The sequence below is a fragment of the Fragaria vesca genome, linkage group LG6 (assembly GCF_000184155.1).
Source record: "Fragaria vesca subsp. vesca linkage group LG6, FraVesHawaii_1.0, whole genome shotgun sequence".
NCBI lineage: Eukaryota > Viridiplantae > Streptophyta > Magnoliopsida > Rosales > Rosaceae > Fragaria > Fragaria vesca.
The window spans coordinates 25,657,897-25,679,178 of NC_020496.1; the positions used below are offsets into that span (position 1 = coordinate 25,657,897).

At 38.1% G+C, this 21,282-nt stretch overlaps 4 protein-coding genes across 4 annotated transcripts in view; 3 read left to right on the top strand and 1 right to left on the bottom strand.

Annotated features, from left to right (window-relative positions):
- LOC101299608 overlaps nt 1-848 on the top strand; it is a 1,626-nt gene extending 778 nt beyond the window's left edge. The window contains exon 2 of the mRNA XM_004305741.1: nt 745-848. Coding sequence (XP_004305789.1) covers nt 745-848 — 104 coding nt within the window. The remainder of the gene's footprint in view (nt 1-744) is intronic.
- Nucleotides 849-1,471: 623 nt separating this feature from the next.
- Nucleotides 1,472-4,946, bottom strand: LOC101299891 (beta-amyrin synthase-like). Its single transcript, XM_004305742.1, has 13 exons — nt 4,746-4,946; nt 4,448-4,633; nt 4,071-4,358; nt 3,887-3,971; nt 3,642-3,808; nt 3,374-3,562; nt 3,056-3,289; nt 2,849-2,971; nt 2,582-2,737; nt 2,105-2,473; nt 1,907-1,981; nt 1,735-1,818; nt 1,472-1,606 (listed from the first exon to the last, which is right to left on the bottom strand). The coding sequence occupies exons 1-13, from the start codon at nt 4,944-4,946 to the stop codon at nt 1,472-1,474; spliced, it is 2,292 nt and encodes a 763-aa protein (XP_004305790.1).
- A 768-nt stretch (nt 4,947-5,714) lies between these two features.
- Nucleotides 5,715-9,693, top strand: LOC101304688 (organic cation/carnitine transporter 7-like). The gene is made up of 6 exons (XM_004303740.1): nt 5,715-5,801; nt 6,492-6,760; nt 7,379-7,616; nt 8,193-8,718; nt 8,831-9,033; nt 9,240-9,693. The coding sequence occupies exons 2-6, from the start codon at nt 6,492-6,494 to the stop codon at nt 9,489-9,491; spliced, it is 1,488 nt and encodes a 495-aa protein (XP_004303788.1). The 5' UTR covers nt 5,715-5,801; the 3' UTR covers nt 9,492-9,693.
- A 1,099-nt stretch (nt 9,694-10,792) lies between these two features.
- LOC101304983 lies at nt 10,793-20,903 on the top strand. The gene is made up of 14 exons (XM_004303741.1): nt 10,793-10,918; nt 11,980-12,056; nt 12,180-12,345; nt 12,678-12,754; nt 12,851-13,369; nt 14,360-14,893; nt 15,004-15,216; nt 15,804-16,073; nt 17,834-17,931; nt 18,284-18,428; nt 18,710-18,970; nt 19,149-19,230; nt 19,459-19,655; nt 20,156-20,903. Exons 1-14 carry the CDS (start codon nt 10,879-10,881, stop codon nt 20,423-20,425), a joined length of 2,949 nt encoding a protein of 982 aa, XP_004303789.1. The 5' UTR covers nt 10,793-10,878; the 3' UTR covers nt 20,426-20,903.
- The last annotated feature ends 379 nt before the right edge of the window (nt 20,904-21,282 follow it).

Below are 21,282 nucleotides of genomic sequence, written 5' to 3' on the forward strand. Positions count from 1 at the left end.
ATTTTTATATTAATTATGATTTTTTTATTATATAAAAAGGAGATCATCACGTGTGTGGGTGTGGGGGTGGGGGGGGGGGAACGTGGGAGCCTAGAGGTGTGTACTCCTTGGTTGGTCTGACACTCAGAAAAGGGGGTTCAACCTTTCTATATACATATAATTATAATTATTTGATTAAAAACATATTTATTTTGACTGAATCTATGGGAGACCTGGCAGGGGTCCGGACCCCACCAGGCCTGAGTATACCTCCGCCCCTGCCTCTGATAGAGCAAAGTATTATCAATAATAATGTGGGCGTGGGGATGAGCCTCTCAGTATAACTGGGTTCCAAACCCCGCTTTTCTTAAAAAAAACAAAAACAATAAGTTCAATTTTAATTAACATATAATTTTGACAGACAATTTAAAATTTTATATATCTTTTTCGTATTTTATATTTCGGTCCCCTAGACTTACATGGCTCCGCCCCTGCAGTTGGAAAATAGAGATTTCAAACAGTGTTAAACAGCGACAAACGTGACCCGTGGATCATTCTTATACCAATATTGTCCCAACTTAACTACCTTTAAGGTGTTGAGTTTTAATCACAAAAAGTCTCGATACAATTGAATAAGATCCATCCACTTATAAGTTATATTTTATTTGTCACTTTTCTGATATGAGATATATTCCTCTCTAATACTTCCAACAAACATGGATACTATCATTTTACTAATCTTTCACCTCGTTATCCTTTTCACAGGAACCGATCGATGTGGGGTTTTCAATGTCAATGCCATGTTACACTATGCAGCATACATAAATATATTTCCAATTTGGGCTCTTGCAGTCCCTCCCTCTCTGTAGATGTACATGTTTGTAAAACACTAATTTATACTCTTTTTTTTTTCGTAATGATAGTATTCGAACAGAAGGAATTGCTATAGTTGAGATATTATTATGTACTAGTGTTGTTTTCCCGGGAGGTGAGTCTCCTCGATCGAATGAAAGAATTCAGCTATATTGAAGTTGCTTCTACTCCTTGAATTTTGAACCCCAAGTCATCCATGACAAGGAGGACTGAGGCTCAGATAGTCTGATGTGTGGAACAACAACCAGGTTCGATTCCCTGCTTATCATTGCACTTGGAGCTTGGAGATCCTCTTAATCTTCTAGGCAGGGAAGATACATGTGTGGATATACAATACTTGTGTGTGTGTTCATTACTTCATTACATGTATCACGTATATTATGTAGCAACTCCATCTTAGATTGGTTATATCAGAGATGAAGAAACCAAACCAGAAGTTGTTGAGCAATCCGGATCTGTACACAGTTACATTCGCGACAATAATGACAGAAGTGAATAATCGACAGAATCGTAATTGACAAAATGAAAGGAGGTGCAAATGAAGCAGAGGGAATACATGCAAGCGAAAAGAAAACGAATAGGTTATTCTCTCTAAATCCTTGATTTTGCTTCTTATGACTCAAGGTTGGAATCCTTTTGGTGAGGCAACTGCTGCAGAGTACGTACGGTACTCTCCAAGAGCCCACAATGGGAAAACATTCCTATATGCTCCATAGTGTAACATGCCATTCCTCATGAAAACTCCCATCAGTTCCTGCAAACCATACCAAAACTAATCATCAGTACATGTCACCATAAACATATAAAATCATAATATAGGTAGTATTGTTGTGAAAGAAGTTCATGTCATTTTTCTTTGATGGGAAATTAGTTCTTAGCTACCTGTTGGGGGAAATCACCATCATCCAACTGACCGTTCATCAAGACCCTTGCAGCACGGTGTATAGGTGTTGGATCTCTCTCAGCCTGTTACATATAGAAAAAAAGTACCTATTGTAGAATCAATTGACAGAAGAGGTTAACTGTAAGATGATTACAGCATGTATGTACTGACCTGCCGACCGTGAATTAGACCCATCAATCCAAAGGCAGTTTGCACCAAATTTGTGCTGTCTTGAGCTGTGTATTTCTGTATGAAGCACAAAGAAGAAACATAATGCCATTGGTTGTTATTCATGAAGCTAGAGAAACAAGAGACAACCTATCTCAAGGTTTATTCTTAGTTAAAAGCATAGTAGCAGAAGAATAGTACCTTGTTCGGGCATGATGTGTAGTGCTCTCCCCAACCACCATCTTCCCTTTGTGTTTTGAGCAAAAAGTTAATACCTTTGCGAATTGCCTCACAATTGTTGTAGGTTCTTCCTGCTGCCTCTAACCCTTTAATTGCAAACCAGGTTCCATAGAGAAAGCAGATACCCCAGCATCCATACCATGAGCCATCAGCGTACTGTGTGATTTCAATGTAGTCTGCAGCCCTTGTGATGAAGTTTCTGATCTCTTTCCTTCTGTAACCAGGAAACAACTTCCTAAACAAAACTAAGGCCTGAATCGAAGATGAAGAGCACTCGATGTAATCATATTCAATTACAAGGTCCTCACAAAATTCCACAGGGTTGAGCCACTGGAAAGGGAAAATCAATGAAAATAGAACATGTTATATATGATACTTGGATGATCAAAAGTTCAAAACATTAAAATTTTCTGTGCAAGAATTTCAGTATATATTTACCTCCAACCATTTAGGAGCTCCAGTTGGCTCCCAGGCTGACACACCACCATTTGGACTCTGTAGTGACATTATGACATTGACAGCATCATACATACACTCGGCTTCCATTGGCTCACCAACATGATCTGGTGACATCATCGCGAACAAACAGCAGCACTGAAACAACGATATTATTATTAGGTCAGCTAGCACCATTGTCATTCTAGATGAGGCTCTCAACTTTGTACTTGAGTTGCTGCAATATTCTTAAATACGTAAGCTCATTACCCTCAATGCTTCTGCAGTGCAATCTGAAACTTGCCACCCATTATCCCGATCAGAGAAAGTCCAGGATCCTTTGGAAATGTGACGAAAATGAGCTTGGTAGTCATCAGATGGATTAATCCTCACCTACAGTGTCACATAGAGAATTGATTAAAGTAGACACACCATTGATTAAAACGAAGAAATTTCTTTAGAGGTTAAATATGATACCTGGGATATCTTTAGGAAGTCATGTGCTTTTTTAAGTACAGGTCCAAATTCATTGAGGAGATTCCCTGCAAGCAAAGCTTGAATTCCAAAAGAACAATCCCATGTCTGGCTACCACAACTCTGCATCTTCATTCCATCTTCACCAAGCCAAATATAATCATCAAGTCTAGCAAGATGCTTCTTAAAGGCTTCACCGCTAGGATCCTCGGCCCAACAAGCAAGCATCATCAATGGCTGTCCAAATCAAATGGCATTCATAATCATTAAATCATTAGAATTAACCAGCAGGAAATATATTACCTAAGACTAGGATTTCACCTTTTGGACGCATCCAATGGTAATGTAGTGACTGTTCTCATCTTCATACTTCATTTGGTCAATGGTAAATTGAACAGCATTGTCTCTGATCTTCTTAAAGGGCCACAAAGCAAGAATAGGTTCAGCAACATGGTAAAGAGTGTCCCACATAAAACGTTGTACCTTTCCGCGAGGAGAGTAGTTATCTTCCTGCATTAATCAAGAATGTATAGTCAGTTTAAGCTTGCATAATGTGTATATGAACGAAGTCACCAAAACATAAACTCGCCTTCGCACAATGATGGCGAACTTTGCTCCACTTAATCTCACTGTAAGGTTCACAGTAAATTTCTTCTCTCAACTGTTCAACGAGAGAAGTGATAGGGCCAACAAATTTTGTTGCATAAAAGTAGGACATGGGTAGGTAAGTTAACCTGCAGAAGCACCACATCTTTGCTGCAAGTGAGTGATACAAGTTAGAAATAGAAAGTACTCAATAAAACATAGCAAAAAACTAATTATAATTGCTTTTACATGGATGAAAAGGAATTAGAGTGGAGAAAGTCCAAAATTCCGGGGGCATAGGGTTGCTTCCTTCGCAATCATAAACACCAAGCATCTGTAACACAATACATAAATTAATTAACTCAGCAACTTTGTACAATGCAATGCTATCATGATACCAATCCAGCATAAAAGCTTTCTGAGTAATTCATACCGCCATCCAGGTCTTTCCCCATGAAGCGGAATACAGGGCGCCACCGCGGTCAAGGATCCATTTCCGGGCCCTTGCACAGGCATTGTCACGACCACCCTCGGGGCCTTCTCCAAGAATACGCATCATACAATAGTTGAGACATGTGGTGAACATCATACTAGGCCCTGATATGTGCAATCCCCAGCCACCATCTTCATTCTGATGGTTGTATGTGTAGCGCAAGATCTCCTTCTTGTGCTCAGCAGAGAAAACAACATTGAGATATCCTGTCAAGTGTAAACTCATAACCTGTATATGAAGAACAAGTATCACAATTAGTCATCTGTGAAATGAACTTCTTATTGACGTACTGTGGTAACTTCTTTTGACAAGCTTACCATGGGAGGAATGTAAAAGTTTGGGCCACTATTCTCAGCAGGCCAGTGACCATGGGGTGACTGCAAGGCATTCCAAAAGGTAGCAGCCCTCCTGTATGCAGCTGTGGCCTGATCAAATGTGATTTCAGCACCTTCCCCTATTCTCACTGGAGGAATTTCTTGCCTGAAGTTTTTCTCTCTTAGCATCTGCAATTGGGTAAAACAAAATATAGTTAGAAGCTAGTACTTTCTATTTTCGCTCATTATAAGGTATCATATATAGAAGTGTTTAGTTTGGAAATTTAGAACACTTTTTTACCTGAAAACGCCAAAGGCGATCACTACTAGGCTGGATCTTGAACCGATTCTGGTAGTAATTCTCACGAGCGGCTTCAACCTCTGCTCGCTCTTCTGGTGTGCCTGCATTTGGGTCGAATTTCCATGTCTGCCTCCCATGAAAGTTGTTTGTGCTAAATAAACAAGGGTCATTTGCACCCTCCCCAAACTGAATGCTCCACATCTTATAATTGCTACGAACAAATTAATCACTCTTTTCCTACTCCATATATATATATATGAATGATGCACTCTTAAAATGAATAGATACAAACATACCAGAGTAGAAGTACACAACTGTCTGAGTATGGTGTCGAGTGTCGACTACATTGTTAAACAATGGTAGGACATGGGGACTACTGTTCAATTAAGCCATGAAATATCTGATCCTACATGATTAAGTAGGTTGGGAACCGCAAGCCAACTTTGCCACATGAAATATCTGATCCTGTACATGAAATATCTCACTTTGTTTACATGTTTACATCAATTATAAGTTTATAAATATTTGTTAATGCAGGTAATCTCTACCGACATGCCACGAGATATTATGAAACTTGTTTTTTCCGATGGACTACTATGAAACATGTTGGAAACGGATTCTATTCACCTTCGGTGTATGTGCTCTGACGCGCGTGTAGTACACATGCCAACTAGAACTCCCTTTCAACAAGGATGGTAAAGAGGAAAAACGAAAGTGTTAGTAAAGAAAAGTCAAAAGAGCGATGAAGAGAGGAGACAACATTGGATAACAACAAGCGGGAAGCCGAAGAAGCCGTCAAACCCCACAACAGAAGACATTCAACACAATTCCATCTTCAACATTTGCTTCACCCTTTCATCTTTCGATTTAAAGATTCATCCTTTTTTGTTGTTTTCGTACCCAAACCACTCCTCTTTCAGAATCTAAGACAAAAATAAATCAAATCCATCTTGAATTATATTTAGCTGTCAATATTTTGACTTTCATTACTTTCTTGATTCCCAATCTTCTTCCCAACAACAAGGAAGAAGATCCTTCTTTCGTTCTGACCTGCAGGTTAGCTTCTCATTTCAATGGCGATTTGTCTGTTTGGTTATCTTTGAATGTTTGTTCGAGCAATTTGGGGTTGATTGGATCTGTTTATGTTATTATTTGGTGAACTGGGTTTTCATTTTCTTGTCTTTTTGGATTTACTTGTTGGTACCCACATTGCAAACGATTAAACTTTTCAAATTTCATATGAAAGAAATGAAGTCATGAACTTCCCTCTTAAGAAAGGATATCAGGTGAGCCTGAATATACACTGTAAGTTGCATTTGAAATTCAGAGACCTGTTTAGAGAAGATCAGAGTAATTGGCTGGTTTTTTTGATTCAGAAAATTTGATGTTGATGAATGAATAGGGTTTCATTTTCCAAAGTAATGGCAGTATGATCAAATGAGTAATTTAGCTCAAAACTTTATTATTGGTATCAGATACACTAATTCTCAGTATCTAATTAGTGTTTAGTTGTTTCGTCCATTCGGATACTATCTGCAATATCTCACCACTATCAGGGGTTTGGATGTTAGTAGTGGCTACAAGCCTACAAGTTCTACATGGCCCTTGAATAAGTGACTAAAAATATGTAACTTTTTTGTTAGGTGTTTTGTGAGAATGTATCATTTATGATATGAGTATATCTGTACATGGCACTCAGAATTTTCTTTGTGATTCTAGTTAGGTGAAGAATTCTTGTTGTCGTAGATGGGAGATGGAAGCCAGGAATACACTGTCGATGACGCTCTTGTCTCCATGGGGTTTGGAAAGTTCCAACTTCTTGTGCTTGCTTATGCCGGCATGGGTTGGATCTCAGAAGCAATGGAGATGATGCTACTTTCGTTTGTAGGACCAGCAGTTCAGTCTGCTTGGGGTCTTTCTTCCAAACAAGAAAGTTTCATAACCAGTGTGGTGTTTACTGGAATGCTGGTTGGAGCATACACATGGGGCATTGTCTCAGATAACTACGGACGCAGGTGGGCACTCTTCTTTTTTCTAACAAGTTTTCTGTTTTGTTTATTTAGCAGTGTTGAATAGTTTTTGGATCCATGTGTGCTATGTTGGTGGGAAAAGTGGTGCCTTTGTAATACCTAATATGATTCTATAAACAACTTTTTATTGACTATTTACAATTCTGCGACATGGATCCAACTATTGTTTGAATGCCTAGCATGTTTCCCTTTACCACCAAGTTTTAATTATAACTACAAATCTAGATTAATCGCAAACAATGATATAAGTATTCCCTGTGGTGGTTGGTGACTCAGGGAGTGATATGGGCTTTTGTTATATTCACTTGTAAGTTGTAGAAATTTAATGAAAAATGTAAGACTAGATTTTGTGAAAGTTAAAGACTCAATGCTTAATTAGAAGCTGAGATCTTCAAAAATACAACTATAAATCTCTTAAAAGTTTACCAGAACTGTTGATATTTTGCTAGTACTGATCCATACTCCTTGCCTTTGATATATGTACTGTCTCCAAGACACTTCTGCTCTTCTAGTGTTGCTGTCCTGCATCCTAACTCTTTCCCTGTTGTACTATGATTGCTTGCTACTAAACAACTCCACTGGTTCTTTTGTTTGTTTCTTCAGGAAAGGATTCCTCATTACAGCCACGATTACATCTGGTGCTGGTTTTCTAAGTGCTTTTTCCCCTAATTATACATCCTTGCTCATTCTGCGTTGTTTGGTTGGTGTTGGCTTGGGAGGTGGTCCAGTACTGTCATCCTGGTTTCTGGAGTTCATTCCTGCTCCTAGCAGAGGCACCTGGATGGTTGTCTTTTCAGCTTTCTGGACTGTTGGAACAATTCTTGAGGCTTCACTTGCATGGGTATGCTTTTGACTACATTATTTGATAGTTGAGCATTTACACCAATTCTACTACATTCTGTTTTAATTTTTAATTTTTTAATTTCAAATCTGATACTGAATTTCTTGCACAAGGGACCCAGTCTGGCTCTCTGATGACAGTATTGTGCTTTTCCTAATTAATCATTATATAGCCAGCAGAAAATTTATTTGAAAGGAAAAAGAAAAATTTCATGTGAATGTATCAAAATCATGACTGAAAAAAGAAAAGCAATAATGAGAAAAAACTTTGGAAGAAGTTATACTATAAAGTAGTTGTGCGTTCTATCTTCTGTGGTCGTTCCACAAATTTTCATCAGGTAGCATATTTCTTATTTCGTTTTGGTCATTTGGTGAATAGCGAGTTGAGTAAAAACTTGTTAAGTAGATCCTTTCCTTAGATTCAGATATATAGCTAAAATGCAGATAATTCTGGTGTTCTTCTTGGGGTTGTAAGCCTGGCATGTGTGGCAAGAGTATAACATTGATCTTCCTCATAAAACAGATAAAGAATAATACAACACTGATTTCTTCACATCTTGTTTTCTGTTCTTTGCAGTTTGTCATGCCAACACTGGGTTGGAGGTGGCTACTTGCACTCTCTGCACTCCCTTCTTCACTTCTTCTTATATTCTATTGGGTAGCACCTGAATCACCAAGGTATTTATGCTTAAAAGGTAGAACAACTGAGGCAATCACTATTTTGGAGAAAGTAGCAAGACTGAATGGATCAAAACTCCCTTCTGGAATTCTTGTTTCAGATTTAACAGTAGAGTTATCTGAAAAGAGTACTCCTTCGGAAGATACAAGTTTAATCTCTCCAAGGACAAATGAAGATGCGAGTCCCAAGGAGATGGATTCTAATATGGGGGGCATCTCTTCACTGTTAATGCTTCTCTCCCCAAACTTAGTCAGGTCTACCTTGCTATTATGGGTAGTATTTTTTGGGAATGCTTTTTCATATTATGGCCTGGTGCTTCTGACGTCTGAGTTGAATGGACATAGCCAATGTGTGCCAACTGAAGTAAAGTCAGTCGCGTCTCAGGATATCAACTACAGAAATATTTTCATTGCTAGTTTTGCAGGTAAATCTATATACTAATTTCAGTATTGAAAATTATTTGAGTATGCAGAAATAAATGGTCTCTCACTGCCACAAGATGGTTGACTGACATTTAAATTTGGGTTGGAATGAAGAGTTACCAGGGCTGATCATATCTGCTGCCACGGTGGACAGACTGGGTCGTAAGCTTTCGATGTCAGGCATGTTCTTCCTGTGCTGCCTTTTTCTACTACCATTGGTAGTCCATCAGCCTGAGGGCTTGACCACTGCCCTTCTGTTTGGAGCTCGTATATGCATCACAGCTACCTTCACGATAGTCTACATATATGCTCCTGAGGTAAATTGTGAAAATATTTATCATCTTTTTTCTTACAACGCAATACACACAAAAAAAATAATAAAAAGCATCTCAAAAAACCCTGCAACTAAGAAAATGGGTTTGGAAAGACCTTATCCATGAAAATGGTTTAGAATTGCTACCAACTACAAAGTATTAAATATTAATCTCCATATCTTTTGTTTGAACTTTTGTATGTACTGTAGATATACCCAACGTCAGTCCGAACAACTGGTGTTGGAGTTGGAAGCGCAATGGGAAGAATCGGTGGAATGATATGTCCTCTTGTGGCTGTAGCTTTGGTACACGGGTGTCATCAAACAGCATCCATTCTGCTGTTTGAGGTTGTAATTCTTCTTTCAGGAATATGTGTAATGCTTTTCCCATTTGAAACCAAGGGCCGGGAACTGAGTGATAGTGTATCATCTAGCTCAAAGCCGATGAATGCTTTAATATGAAACTCAATACTGCAGGACACCATCATTTGTTAAACTTGAAAAGGCAGAAACAATTAGGCAGGGATTCGTTTTTCCATTTGTAAAAAGCATAGTATGGAAACGGATTTCCCCAACATACAATAGAACATTGAACATATCTGTTGAGAACTGTTACTGGACTGCAGATAAGTCCAGATTTTCTATGAACCTTTGAGTGCATGTGTATCATTGTATCTATAGAAGTGGTTTTGCTCAATGATGATTTTGATAGAAGCAGTTTTGTGTGAAGTACGTAGCAAATTAGGCCCTAAAAGCTTGGGGGAGCTTTCTAAGGCCAATTTGGACAAGAAACTATGAAGCACAGACCTATGAGATGGTTCAAACCTAGTACTGGGTCTTCCCTTGGCAATTATGTGCATGATACTAAAACAATGCCAAGAAGAAAGGTTTTGGTCCCCTCCCTTGAGGAATTGAATTGTCCTATTTCCAAATCTCTGGCAACTTATTAAAGGTTGCAGAGGTTGTTAACGGATTATTGGCTTATTGGGTGCCATGGTTTTTAATGTAGATCAATGTCTGCATTCAGACCCTTAGGGGTGAGGCAGTACTGTTCGTAGACTTTAGAATTGGGTCTTTCATCCTGATTCACTTATAACTACAAACTAAGATCTACCGCTATCTATTTCCGAACAATTCAGGCATTTCCTCTACACTACAAATTAAACTTTATAGTGTATTAATGTATGGATACATATAAGTTCTACATGGTAAATGAAGGGATCACTTAAGTTTTTTTTTTTTTTCCTTAATTTTTTTTTTCTAGCTGACCAGTTTGATCCATGATTTGAACTCTGAGCCAAAAAGGACCCCTGACCCACACGTGCACACTGCAGCAGCAGATACTAGAAGTACTGTTACAGACCCAAAAAGTAACCAGAAGACCCAGAACCAGGTAACTTTCCCAATTTAATTTTGTCAAATTCTGATGAACAAAAACCCCCCAGAAGAGGTAAATGTCACTCTCAGTTATCAGTAGTAACAACTAACAACTACTAACATGTGCATATTTCTCTTTCTGGGTACCTCCTGTTCTCTTGGCTTCCACTGCAAATCTTTACCATTTTCATGACTACCAAATAAAAAACCCGAAGTTTTCTCATTTATTATTTTTCTGCCAAATGAAGAAACTTTAAATATAAAGCTGCACGTTACAGGTACGAAGTAAATAAATCGTCAATATAAATATAAATATTATTATTAGTATTATTTTTGTTATAAAAGAGTGAGATATATATAAGCTTAGGAAAAAAAAAAAAAAACACATATATAGGTAGATACTGTGTGTGCTTGCTTAGATTCTCTGTGTGGGTGCCTCTTTGAAAATTGAAGATCTTACTACTTCAGATTCATGGCGGCAAACCAACCGCAGGGTACAGATCGTACATCTGGTACGTCAATACCCACAGCAAACCCCATATCATATTTACTTTTGTTCTTCTCATTCTCTTCTTGCTTTTTCTGGGTGCTTTGAATTTTTTACCCAGAAGGGGTTTTTTGTTTTTGTTCTGTTCTGATGTGATTTGTTGGCCAAGTCGGTGAATTGGATTCGTTAAAGTTTTGGGTTTCGTTTTGTGATGAGAGTAGATGAACAAGTTTGTAACTTTATTGGAGAATTGGGCTTTGTGACTTTATCTTGATCTGGGTTGCTGTTAGAGTGAGGTGGCTGTGTGGAATTGGAGATCTAGAATCTGGGTATTGCTGCAAGTTTTGATTTTTCTTATGTTTTCGATGTATGTGGGTTTGATGAAGACTGAAGTTTTTGGTGAATATGTGTGACTGGTTTCGATGGTTATGTGTGATTCTAAGGAATGATTTCAGTAGTTTAGACTGGACTAGATTATGTAGTTGATGGTAATGTCATGTGTGAGTTACTTGTGGATTCTGATTGTGTGATTTGAGTTGCCCTTATTAGATGTTGCACCCCGTGAGTGTCAGATTTTCTGAACTCGAAGTATAGGGTGATAGAGCACAAGGCTTTTGCTAAGTGTACTACATTAGTCGGTCTCTCATTGTCGCGATCTTTGCTATTTGGGGTTAGCTAATAGCTTTCTACATGATTCTTAGAAATGGACAGCACGGTCCATTGTGTAACCATGAATTGTTCTTGTTGCAATGACTGTTGTTGTTCATAGTTTGAGAGGTCAAGGTCATATCGGTGGCAGGTTTGCCCAATTTGAGATCTTATATCTATCAGGACCTTTTGGTAACAAGTCGTATTGCTAATTAGTGGCTAGCTAACAATTTTCGAGTGCTTTCAAAAGATTTTTTTTTTCAAAAGTGTTTCAAAATCTGTTGACATGACTATGTAATATATTCATGTACTTCTATTTATCATGGGTGCATAGGTTTGCACGTGTGGATATGTGCGCACATATTCATAGTTTCAAGTTTTCGTATCCCCAAATTTTGCTTTGGCTGGTCAATAATTTGTACTCCCTGTGTTTCTAAGACTCTTCTAAGTCACTGAGCATACTGATCATGGATGCAGAAGAGAAACCTGCTGAACCTGATACCATGAAGGAGCAGGTAGTTCTGACGCCACTAAAATGCTCTTCTGATCCATTGCATTTACTGTATAATTTTAAATTTTAGTCTTGTTACTTTTCTCCTCTTTTGCATGACAACCTTTTTCAATTTATATGTTATCAGACTCTTGTAGCAAAAAATGAGAGGTCAATTTCTCCTAATCCTTCTCAGGATGCTGGCCCAATAGGTCATCCAAGGGAAGCAGCAGCTCAACCGGGTTCTTTCGATCACACTGTTTTTCCACCTAATGTGTATTCCCCTCAAGCACAGCAGACCTTCTACTATAGAGGTTAGTCTTAAACTCTAATAGTTCTGTGGATCAAGTCTTAACATACGGTGATTCAGCACCGTAGGGAGAATCTATATCCCTTTGTGTTTCAGCTCGGTAATCCAATCGGGATCTTTGTATTTCATTTGGGAGGTTGAATAAATTTCAGATTTTGTAGCAAACTTATTATTGTTTAGTGGCTATGTTAACTTAAGTTGTTTTAAGGAGGCAACGGTAATTTATGACATGAGTCTTATAAGATTAAATTCTTGGTGCAGTCCTTTTAGTTGTTGCTTGTTATTGTCACGTATAGAAAGCGACTTACATACATTTCTCTCTCATGTGTGATACAGGTTATGAAAATGGAACTGGTGAGTGGGACGAGTATCCTCCATACCTCAATTCGGAAGGTTTGGAGATTACTTCTCCTGTGAGTGCATTTATATTCTGGATTCCCGTTCACATATAAATGTTTTGCTTTCTTTGGTTTACTTAGTAATGCTCTTCAATACTTCATCTGGATTAGGGTGTCTACAATGAGAATCATCCATCCCTTGTCTATCATTCTGGGTATAGCTACAATCCGCAAATGCCATATGGGCCCTACTCTCCGGTCACAACACCTATGCCTTCTGGAGGTGGAGATGGACAGTTATATTCCCCCCAGCAATTTCCATTTTCAGGACCACCTTATTATCAGCAGCTAGGACCTCATAGTATGCCATACATTACTTCACCAACTCCAGTTTCACAGCCAGATCTCACCACTTTAGTTAGTATTGATCAACAAGGTGACAGCATGCTTTTTGGACCAAGACCTGGTTATTCTCCAGTGGGCTCTTATGGTAGAGGCAGTTTTCCTGGAAATCCAGGTAGTTTTGGTTATCATGATATGCAGCAAGGGTTTGATGGATTGAGATCCGGAGGACTTTGGTCTGACTGGTCAAAACCCTCGGACAGGCAGAGGTCATATACTCCCTTGTCGCCAGCAGTATCTCCACAGCCAATTGGCCCACTTGGCTCATTTGGGCAGAATGTCGGAATGGTTTGTTCTTAATCTCTTATACTTGTGCATATCTTCTAATGACTTAGTTTCTCATCAGTTTGTTCTTGTTTGCTAAAGTATTCTTGGAAGTTAGAACTTGTATATTACTGCAGGTGAAAATTGACACCATAGGCACTTCTATTGAAAAACATGTATGGAATTTATTAATTACTTAACTTTTGGGGGTTTTGATATCAGATTATGGAAGTTGATTGTATCCTTGTACCTAATCACCACAAGCAAACTAGCATGTTGGATAAATTGTTATAGAATTAGAAAGCTCTGTCATAGAATTACATAAATTAACTTATGGTGTATTATTTGTTAGGGTAGTTCTATTGTTTTTTCATTTTTGGTAGTTCTATTGTTTATGGTTTAATTATGATTTAAACCCTAAACCATAATTACTAGTATTTTTCATTTTCGGTAGTTCTATTGTTTTTGTCTGCTTTCTGTTTTCCTATTGGTGACCCAGATAAAATGATTAAAATCTATGCATCTCATCATTCTGATATTACCATAATCTGAAATTTTGATTTGTGGTGTTTCTATTTCTTGAGGGAACTTATTACAATAGCAGTACACTTTATTAGTAAAATATTGTAAGCCATGGCTTAAAGACCAGTTGCGGGAGAAATTATTATTTTTCTTTTTTCTTTGGACCCTATGATATTCAAATCAGGACCTGAATTTTTTTTTGAATTGTAGTATAAACCCCGAGTACAACTATAAATTTACCAAAACTCGGTAGCGAGTGAAATCTGGAGTTGAATAACTCTGCGAATTAACAATGTTGGAGGTCAGGTCTATGGTGCACCCTTTAGATCACTGTCATCTTCCATCTTTGGTGTGATGCAAGTATTCGACTCTGACTTATCTTTTATTATTGCACTACCTATGACAAAAATTGTAACTGAAGTCATATCTAAACTTGCTGAAATTAATTACTTATGGACTATAGTATTAATGCTGAACTGTTAATCATCTCAGGGTTCTCAACACCAAAGGTCTATGTATGGTTTTGGATCTGGCTCAAACTCTTATAACAGAGGCTACATTCCTAGTGGTTTTAATCAGGGCTCTAGCCTTGGAAGTGGATCCTTTTCCAGTTTTGGAGCCAACAACCGAGGCTTTCTGTCGTTAGAGAATAGCAAGCAGCATGTTAGAGGCACCGGTCCAATATGCAGTTGCAATGCTCCCCTTGATATTCTTTGTGAGCAGAACCGAGGACCAAGGGCGTCAAAGCCAAAGGCACAACTCATTGCTGATAACTCAGTTGAGAGCACTAAACTAATTACACCTACAACCAAGGTTCATGATGAAACATACAACCGGCCAGATTTTGTAACAGAGTACAAAGATGCTAAGTTCTTTATCATCAAATCTTACAGTGAAGATAATGTTCACAAGAGTATCAAATACGGTGTCTGGGCTAGCACACCAAATGGTAACAGAAAGTTAGATGCTGCATATCATGAAGCTAAGGAGAAGCATGATAGCTGCCCAATTTTTCTCTTGTTTTCGGTACAAATATGATCTTTTTAGGAATATTATTTCCTGGTTTCCTCTTTTCCTTTTCCTTTAACTTTTCACCTTCATTGCTCACTTTAGCCTCATATAATTATGATTCTCAGGTGAATGCCAGTGCTCAGTTCTGTGGGGTGGCTGAAATGGTTGGACCTGTTGATTTTGACAAGAGTGTGGATTACTGGCAGCAAGACAAATGGAGTGGGCAGTTCCCTGTCAAGTGGCATGTAATTAAGGATGTCCCAAATAGTCAGTTCCGTCACATTGTTCTTGAAAATAATGATAACAAGCCAGTGACTAACAGTCGAGATACTCAAGAGGTGACAATTTTTGAAAAATCCCACCTTTTATGATTGAATTGATATAGTAATTTGCTTGTAGTTCTTATTTTCAACAATTAGCCATCACCCAGTTAAGATTCAGTTACATTGTTTGATTACTAAATACTTGAAGTGCTTCACTGAGCTGTCTATTGAAAAGTTGCAAAATTGGGGATGCGGAGTCTTTGGCCATTTATGGCTATTAAGTTTAGTGAATTTTGTAGATGCTATCGGTACACATCTTTCACAAGCTAATCCCTGGAATTCTTTACTAAGATGTAGTGGAGATGCTCTTTGTCAAAGTGTCTTAAGGTTTTGGAAGCTGAATTTTCATTATGTTTTTAAATCTCTTCTTTATTTCTATAGTCTCTAGTCATAAAAACCCTAAACCTGTGCATTTGATTAGCCTTTGTCCCTTTCTTTACCCTTGTTCTCCTCCCCCCAAGGAGGTATATCACCATGTGATCCATTTGAATCATTATGAATTTTATGAAAAGCAACTCATATTAGAAATCCTTAAGCACGGTAATTTTTTTTTGGCATGTCCAGCTTTGCTCACAACCCTGACATTGCTCCTACATGCGCAGGTAAAACTGGAGCAGGGAATTGAGATGTTAAATATTTTCAAGAATTTTGAAACAGAAATGTCCATTCTAGATGATTTTGATTTTTATGAAGATCGTCAGAAGGCAATGCAAGAGCGGAAGGCCAGACAGCAAGCCAGCCTGGTTACTGTAGGTGTAGTCGGGGAAAATGAGCATAGAAGTACCGTTCAAATTCCCACTGATCTCATCAAGCACATGTCGAAGAGTTTTGCTCAAGTGGTCCGCTTGGATGAGGGTACTAAAGAAGCTACCGCTGTTTCTGATGGTCCCATCGGGACTAGAGTGAAACTTGAAGATGCAATTCCAGTGTCCGTCTCCTCTGCTCAGATCAGTTAGGAAGACGAGAATGCTTGGAATGTATGTGACAGAAACTTCAATACTATCAGTTTTTGATTAACTTGTTATTAGGTTGCTGATGTCTCTGTATTCATAAAAAGTGCATCAGTATCTGAAAGAAGGGCTTTTTACCAGTTTCACGAAGCTGACGACGGGCTTCATGTATCATATGTGTCCTGGGTGCTTTCGCTTTCAACTGTAGTCAGTAGCTCCATAAGATTTGCATTTTGGGTGGAAAGTAGTTTCTTGAAGATATTGGCTCATGTTTTGGCTATGTAAAGCTTATTATCTTTGCAGGCAGTTTAATAATATGCAGCAAAAAGACCTTATAAAGGAAAAAAGACCTCCAATGTTATGGTTTGTTCTTGACGCTTAATCAATTTCATTTGTAGCAAGGCTATGCAGACTTCTCTTTGGGAGAACAATTCTTCCCTATTTCATTCCAGATTTCCAGTCGTGCATTAGTCGACAAGGGAAGATGTTTTTCTGTCATATCTGAAGGTACATTTCTCTGGTTTTGGTTCGTTTTATTCTCTTACTCAGTTACATGTGATTTGGAAGAGGAGTTATGCATTGTCTCGTTCTGTGCTGTGGAGTCGATAAGAAATTTGTTGATGCATATCTTCCTATCTTATCCATGACAGTGATGTCAATACAAATCACATTTGTGTCTTTAGAGAGCTGACAATCTGGGTTGTCACATCAAGGCTGAGGTCTTTTGTGTGGTCAGGGATTGATCTTGGGAACTAGTCAGCTACATGTTCATAATACATAGACTTTATAATGTGATCGATTAACTAAATCCCGGAAGTGGTATTTCCTGTTGAACAATACAACTCATGAACCAAATAGGCGGTTGTGCTACCGACCGGAAGAGCTCACCGGAACCCTATACCAAGTTCTTTGTTGAACTACTTTATTACAAAGCCGGGATCTGAACGTCATTATACACATGAACGAGGCGTTAATTTTGTAAATGATTGACCAGATACAAAGCTGTTAACTTTAATGACATTTAGATGGCAAGGAAGGAAGAATGGTAGATTTACCTTTCAAGACTTTCAGTTTCGTCATTTGCAAAATTATTCCAATGACCTTGTTATCTCCTCGTATCAAAATACTTTGACAACCTTTTGTGTTCATCTTGTCAGCAACTGATTAAAAAACATACAACTTATGACCTTAAGATGTAAAATGATTTATAAAGCCATACTATACCCTCAAATACAATGGATGTAATAGTAAATCAATATTAATTTACATTTGAGTTGAGGGTGATTGAAAATGATTTCTTTTGTCTCGTTTTATGACTTTTATCCTCTTGCTTCCCCACAGTAACTGAACCTATGGGCGACCGCAGAGGATGGCTCCTCTGGAAACAGCACCCGTCGGTGACTTCGATACCTTGAGACTTGAGTTGTTCGCAAAGCACAAAACCAAAGCGCACACACAAAACAGAGAGAAAGCCTCACAGCTTCTTCTTATGAGAGGTTATGAATATTAACACAAACCCAAAAACAGAGATGCTGAAAACGGTGGACTTGGGCAGATTTCCTGCCATGTTTCAAGCCTCGTCGGAGGAGTTTTGGCGGGAAAACGTTCACGGCGGATGGGCTACTCTTGTTGCTGTCCTTATTGTCTTGGCTTGGAATTGCTTCAAGGGCTTGTTGCGTAAGAAATCGTCTTCTTCTTCTTCTTCTTCTACTTCTTCATCTTCAGTTAGTGCATCTGATTCAAATCCCATTGCTTCTGGCTCTGGGGGTTCACAATTCAGGTAAAAGTTTCTGACTTTCTCATGGGTTTTGTTCGTTTTCAATTGGGTTTGTTTTTGTTCTTCTCAAGTTTCGTGCTTTCTTGTTTGAATCTGAGATTTTCGAAATTGGGTTATTCCTAAAACATGGTATCTGGGTTTAATGAAGTTTTGGATATTTTGATAATTGGGAGTTGGTTAGATTCATTATGTTCTTGCTTTATCTGAAACTGTTCTTGTTAATTTCTGCATAAAGTTTGGAATTTTGGGTTGATTGGTAATTGGGTGTTTGGAACTGAGTTTTGTTAAAGTTGGATATTGAGCGATTAACTGTGATTTTGTATTGATTGAGTGATGGATGTTTATGTATCTGCAGAGTCTCGGAATTGGTAACAGATGCAGATTTGAAGTTTCTGATTGAAAATTTGAATGAGAAGAATGAGCAGAATGAGAAATGGGACAGTGTCATAGAAAAAGGAAATGATCTTCTGTACTACAGTGCCAAGTGCTGCAAGCCTAAGGTAATTCATCCTGTGCTTAATCTATTTAGGTTTTGGAAATCTCTGCTTACTTATAAATTTTAACCAATTTGACTTTGTTTGATGTCATAGCCGTGTACAGTCACATGTGATTCTTGTGTATTGTTGTTGCCTGAGTTCATTATCCAAATTTTTCCCCAAGGCATCTAATTTTGGGTTGAACTCATTTGTCAGATGAATGACTAGTTTCACCAATTTACTCGACTGGTTTTAGCAAATGAGTTTGATCAAACTGAGTTATTGTATCTTGTCCTTGCTTTCAGGTTGGTCCTGTGAAGTACTTGAGTGTGACTATATTTGAAGACTGCTCTCCGGAGTTGCTGAGAGACTTCTACATGGACAATGATTACAGAAAGCAATGGGATAAGATGCTGATTGAGCATGAACAGTTACATGTGGACAAAAACAATGGGGTTGAAGTAGGCCGGACAATAAAGAAGTTTCCACTTTTGACTCCAAGAGAATATGTATTAGCTTGGAGATTGTGGGAGGGAAAAGATAACACATTCTACTGTTTTGTCAAGGTAATTAATGTTGAAATATTTTTGTCTTTTACATTTCTGTGAAAACAGTCCTGGGCAGATTTTATTTTGCATGTGGTGGTACTCCATGCTTGGTCTTTGATTCTCTTGATCATATTAGGACTTGTATACCTCTGAAACCAATTGCCTCATATTATCTTTCCAATTTTTGTGATGACAGGAATGTGAACATTCTTTAGCACCGCGGCAGAAGAAGTATGTACGTGTTAGTACTTTCAGATCTGGTTGGCGAATCAAGAAAGGTAATTTTTTTTTTTCTGTGTCTTTAGAAATGCTTGCAGTTGTAAGCAAGGCAACTATAGTTGTTCTTCATGTACTGGTGGCGCATAAAGGAATGATTTCCGTAACACTTGAGGGCTTATTTGGTTGCTTATTTGGCAGATTGCATTACATATTGAAACGTGGACTTTTATGTCAGTTTGAAGCAAAATGTTTCGTTTATAGTGTTGTGATTTAAATTTCTTCTACAGTACCTGGTAGAAATGCCTGTGAGATCAAAATGTTTCACCAAGAAGATGCTGGTTTAAACGTAGAGATGGCAAAACTGGCCTTCTCAAAGGGCATATGGAGTTACATAAGTAAGATGGATAGCGCACTGCGTAAATATTCTAAAATCAGCAATGATCAATCAAGTTCTGCTGCCACTGCAGTCACTCTGATAAAAAAGGTCAGGACTTTCATGTACACGGAATATTGTTTAGATGCATGTGTACCATGGTTGTCATCTGAAGCATTTTCTGGTAAAGATTGATCCAACTTACTACAGTAACTGTGGATATAACACTATACCAGAGAATTCATTGTGGTATTGGATATTATTTTTTAATTTTATATTATTATTGTTTAAGGGTAGTGTATACGTTGCATGCCATTTTTAGTTGTCTTGGCAAATCTCAGTGAGCAGCATGGCCCCTAAATCTTGCCAATATTTTTAGACGTAACGGATCAAACTATTTTTTTTTTTTTTGAGTGCACCAAACAGGATTTTAATTGCTTGAACCATTAGATACTTTATAAAGGAAATGTCTGAATTGTATCTATAGTTCACTAGTATTCATTAGTGATTTCCTTTATTTGATATAATAACAAATGTAATCTAGTTCAAATTTCACATCACCATGCTATTAAACCTGTTTCTGTTATTGATTGGTATTCTTCTTCACATAGGTCCCCCCTGGATTAGAGGCCACAGATAGCACCGGAGCAACCTCTGCAGAACCTATTGTTCACAAACCGATTATTGGTGGGGAGAGGAAATTGTCAAGAAGACCATCAAAGAAATTGCTAGCAAATGGCTTGCTGCTTCTCGGGGGTGTGGTCTGCTTGTCACGCGGTCGCTCTAGCCTGGGTGCAAAGGTTGCCATGGCATATATTCTGACCAAACTGAATAAGCGTGGTTCTTCATCAAGTCGAAGTGGGGATATTGCAGGCAGATGACAATGTTGGCATCACAATTAAATTTTGGAGGGCCTAGTAAATTATCGACAGGGTCATCAACTACTCGGAAACTAAACCCAGTACCTCACCGGTCAAACCAATTAGCTCAAAGTACGTTGGACCTCAACCCTAGTCTTTTGGGAAATTTTGCTCTTACCTCACCAGCCCTTAATAAGTTGAATAATGCTTGCACCCTGTTCGACTGTGCCTGTTTGCTGGCAGCACATTTGGTCCTACCCGTGAGGGAATGATCCCGCAGCCTGATTGTGAACAAAGTAACAGATGTCTCTTCTGGTTTGACTTTCTTGTTACTGTTAAAAAAACTCTCCGGGCTTTAAGAAAAGAAAAAGAATGTGCATACTATTTATTTATCTTTGTTTGGAGAATATTAGAAAACTTTACTCTCTCAACATCTGTAAAATTTCACATTCTGTAGTTACGCTGGGAAATTAATGATGAAAGTATTACTTCCTTGTCATACAGTGACACATGCCTACATAATGTACTGTTCCCGATAAACAGAATCAATAATATGCGTGTGCTGTGATAGAAGTTTATGCAGATGGATGAACAATGCACACAACAGAAACAAAATGAGAGAATGACTTAGAATATGGGTGAGGAAGTAATATTTATAAGCTCCCTATGTTAAATTCTAGTATTAGACTAATCCACATGTATTTACTAACTTTTATCTAAGATAAAAACGTGAGTGAGAGCTCTGTAAACTGACTCTATGCATTAGTAGATTGACTTAGCATTCTCACGTTAGTCTACAGTTGCAGAAAATTGGTCTTCTCACATTGGTTTACATAGATCATTATCCAATAGTTGGATGAGTAAAATGCTGATTTACA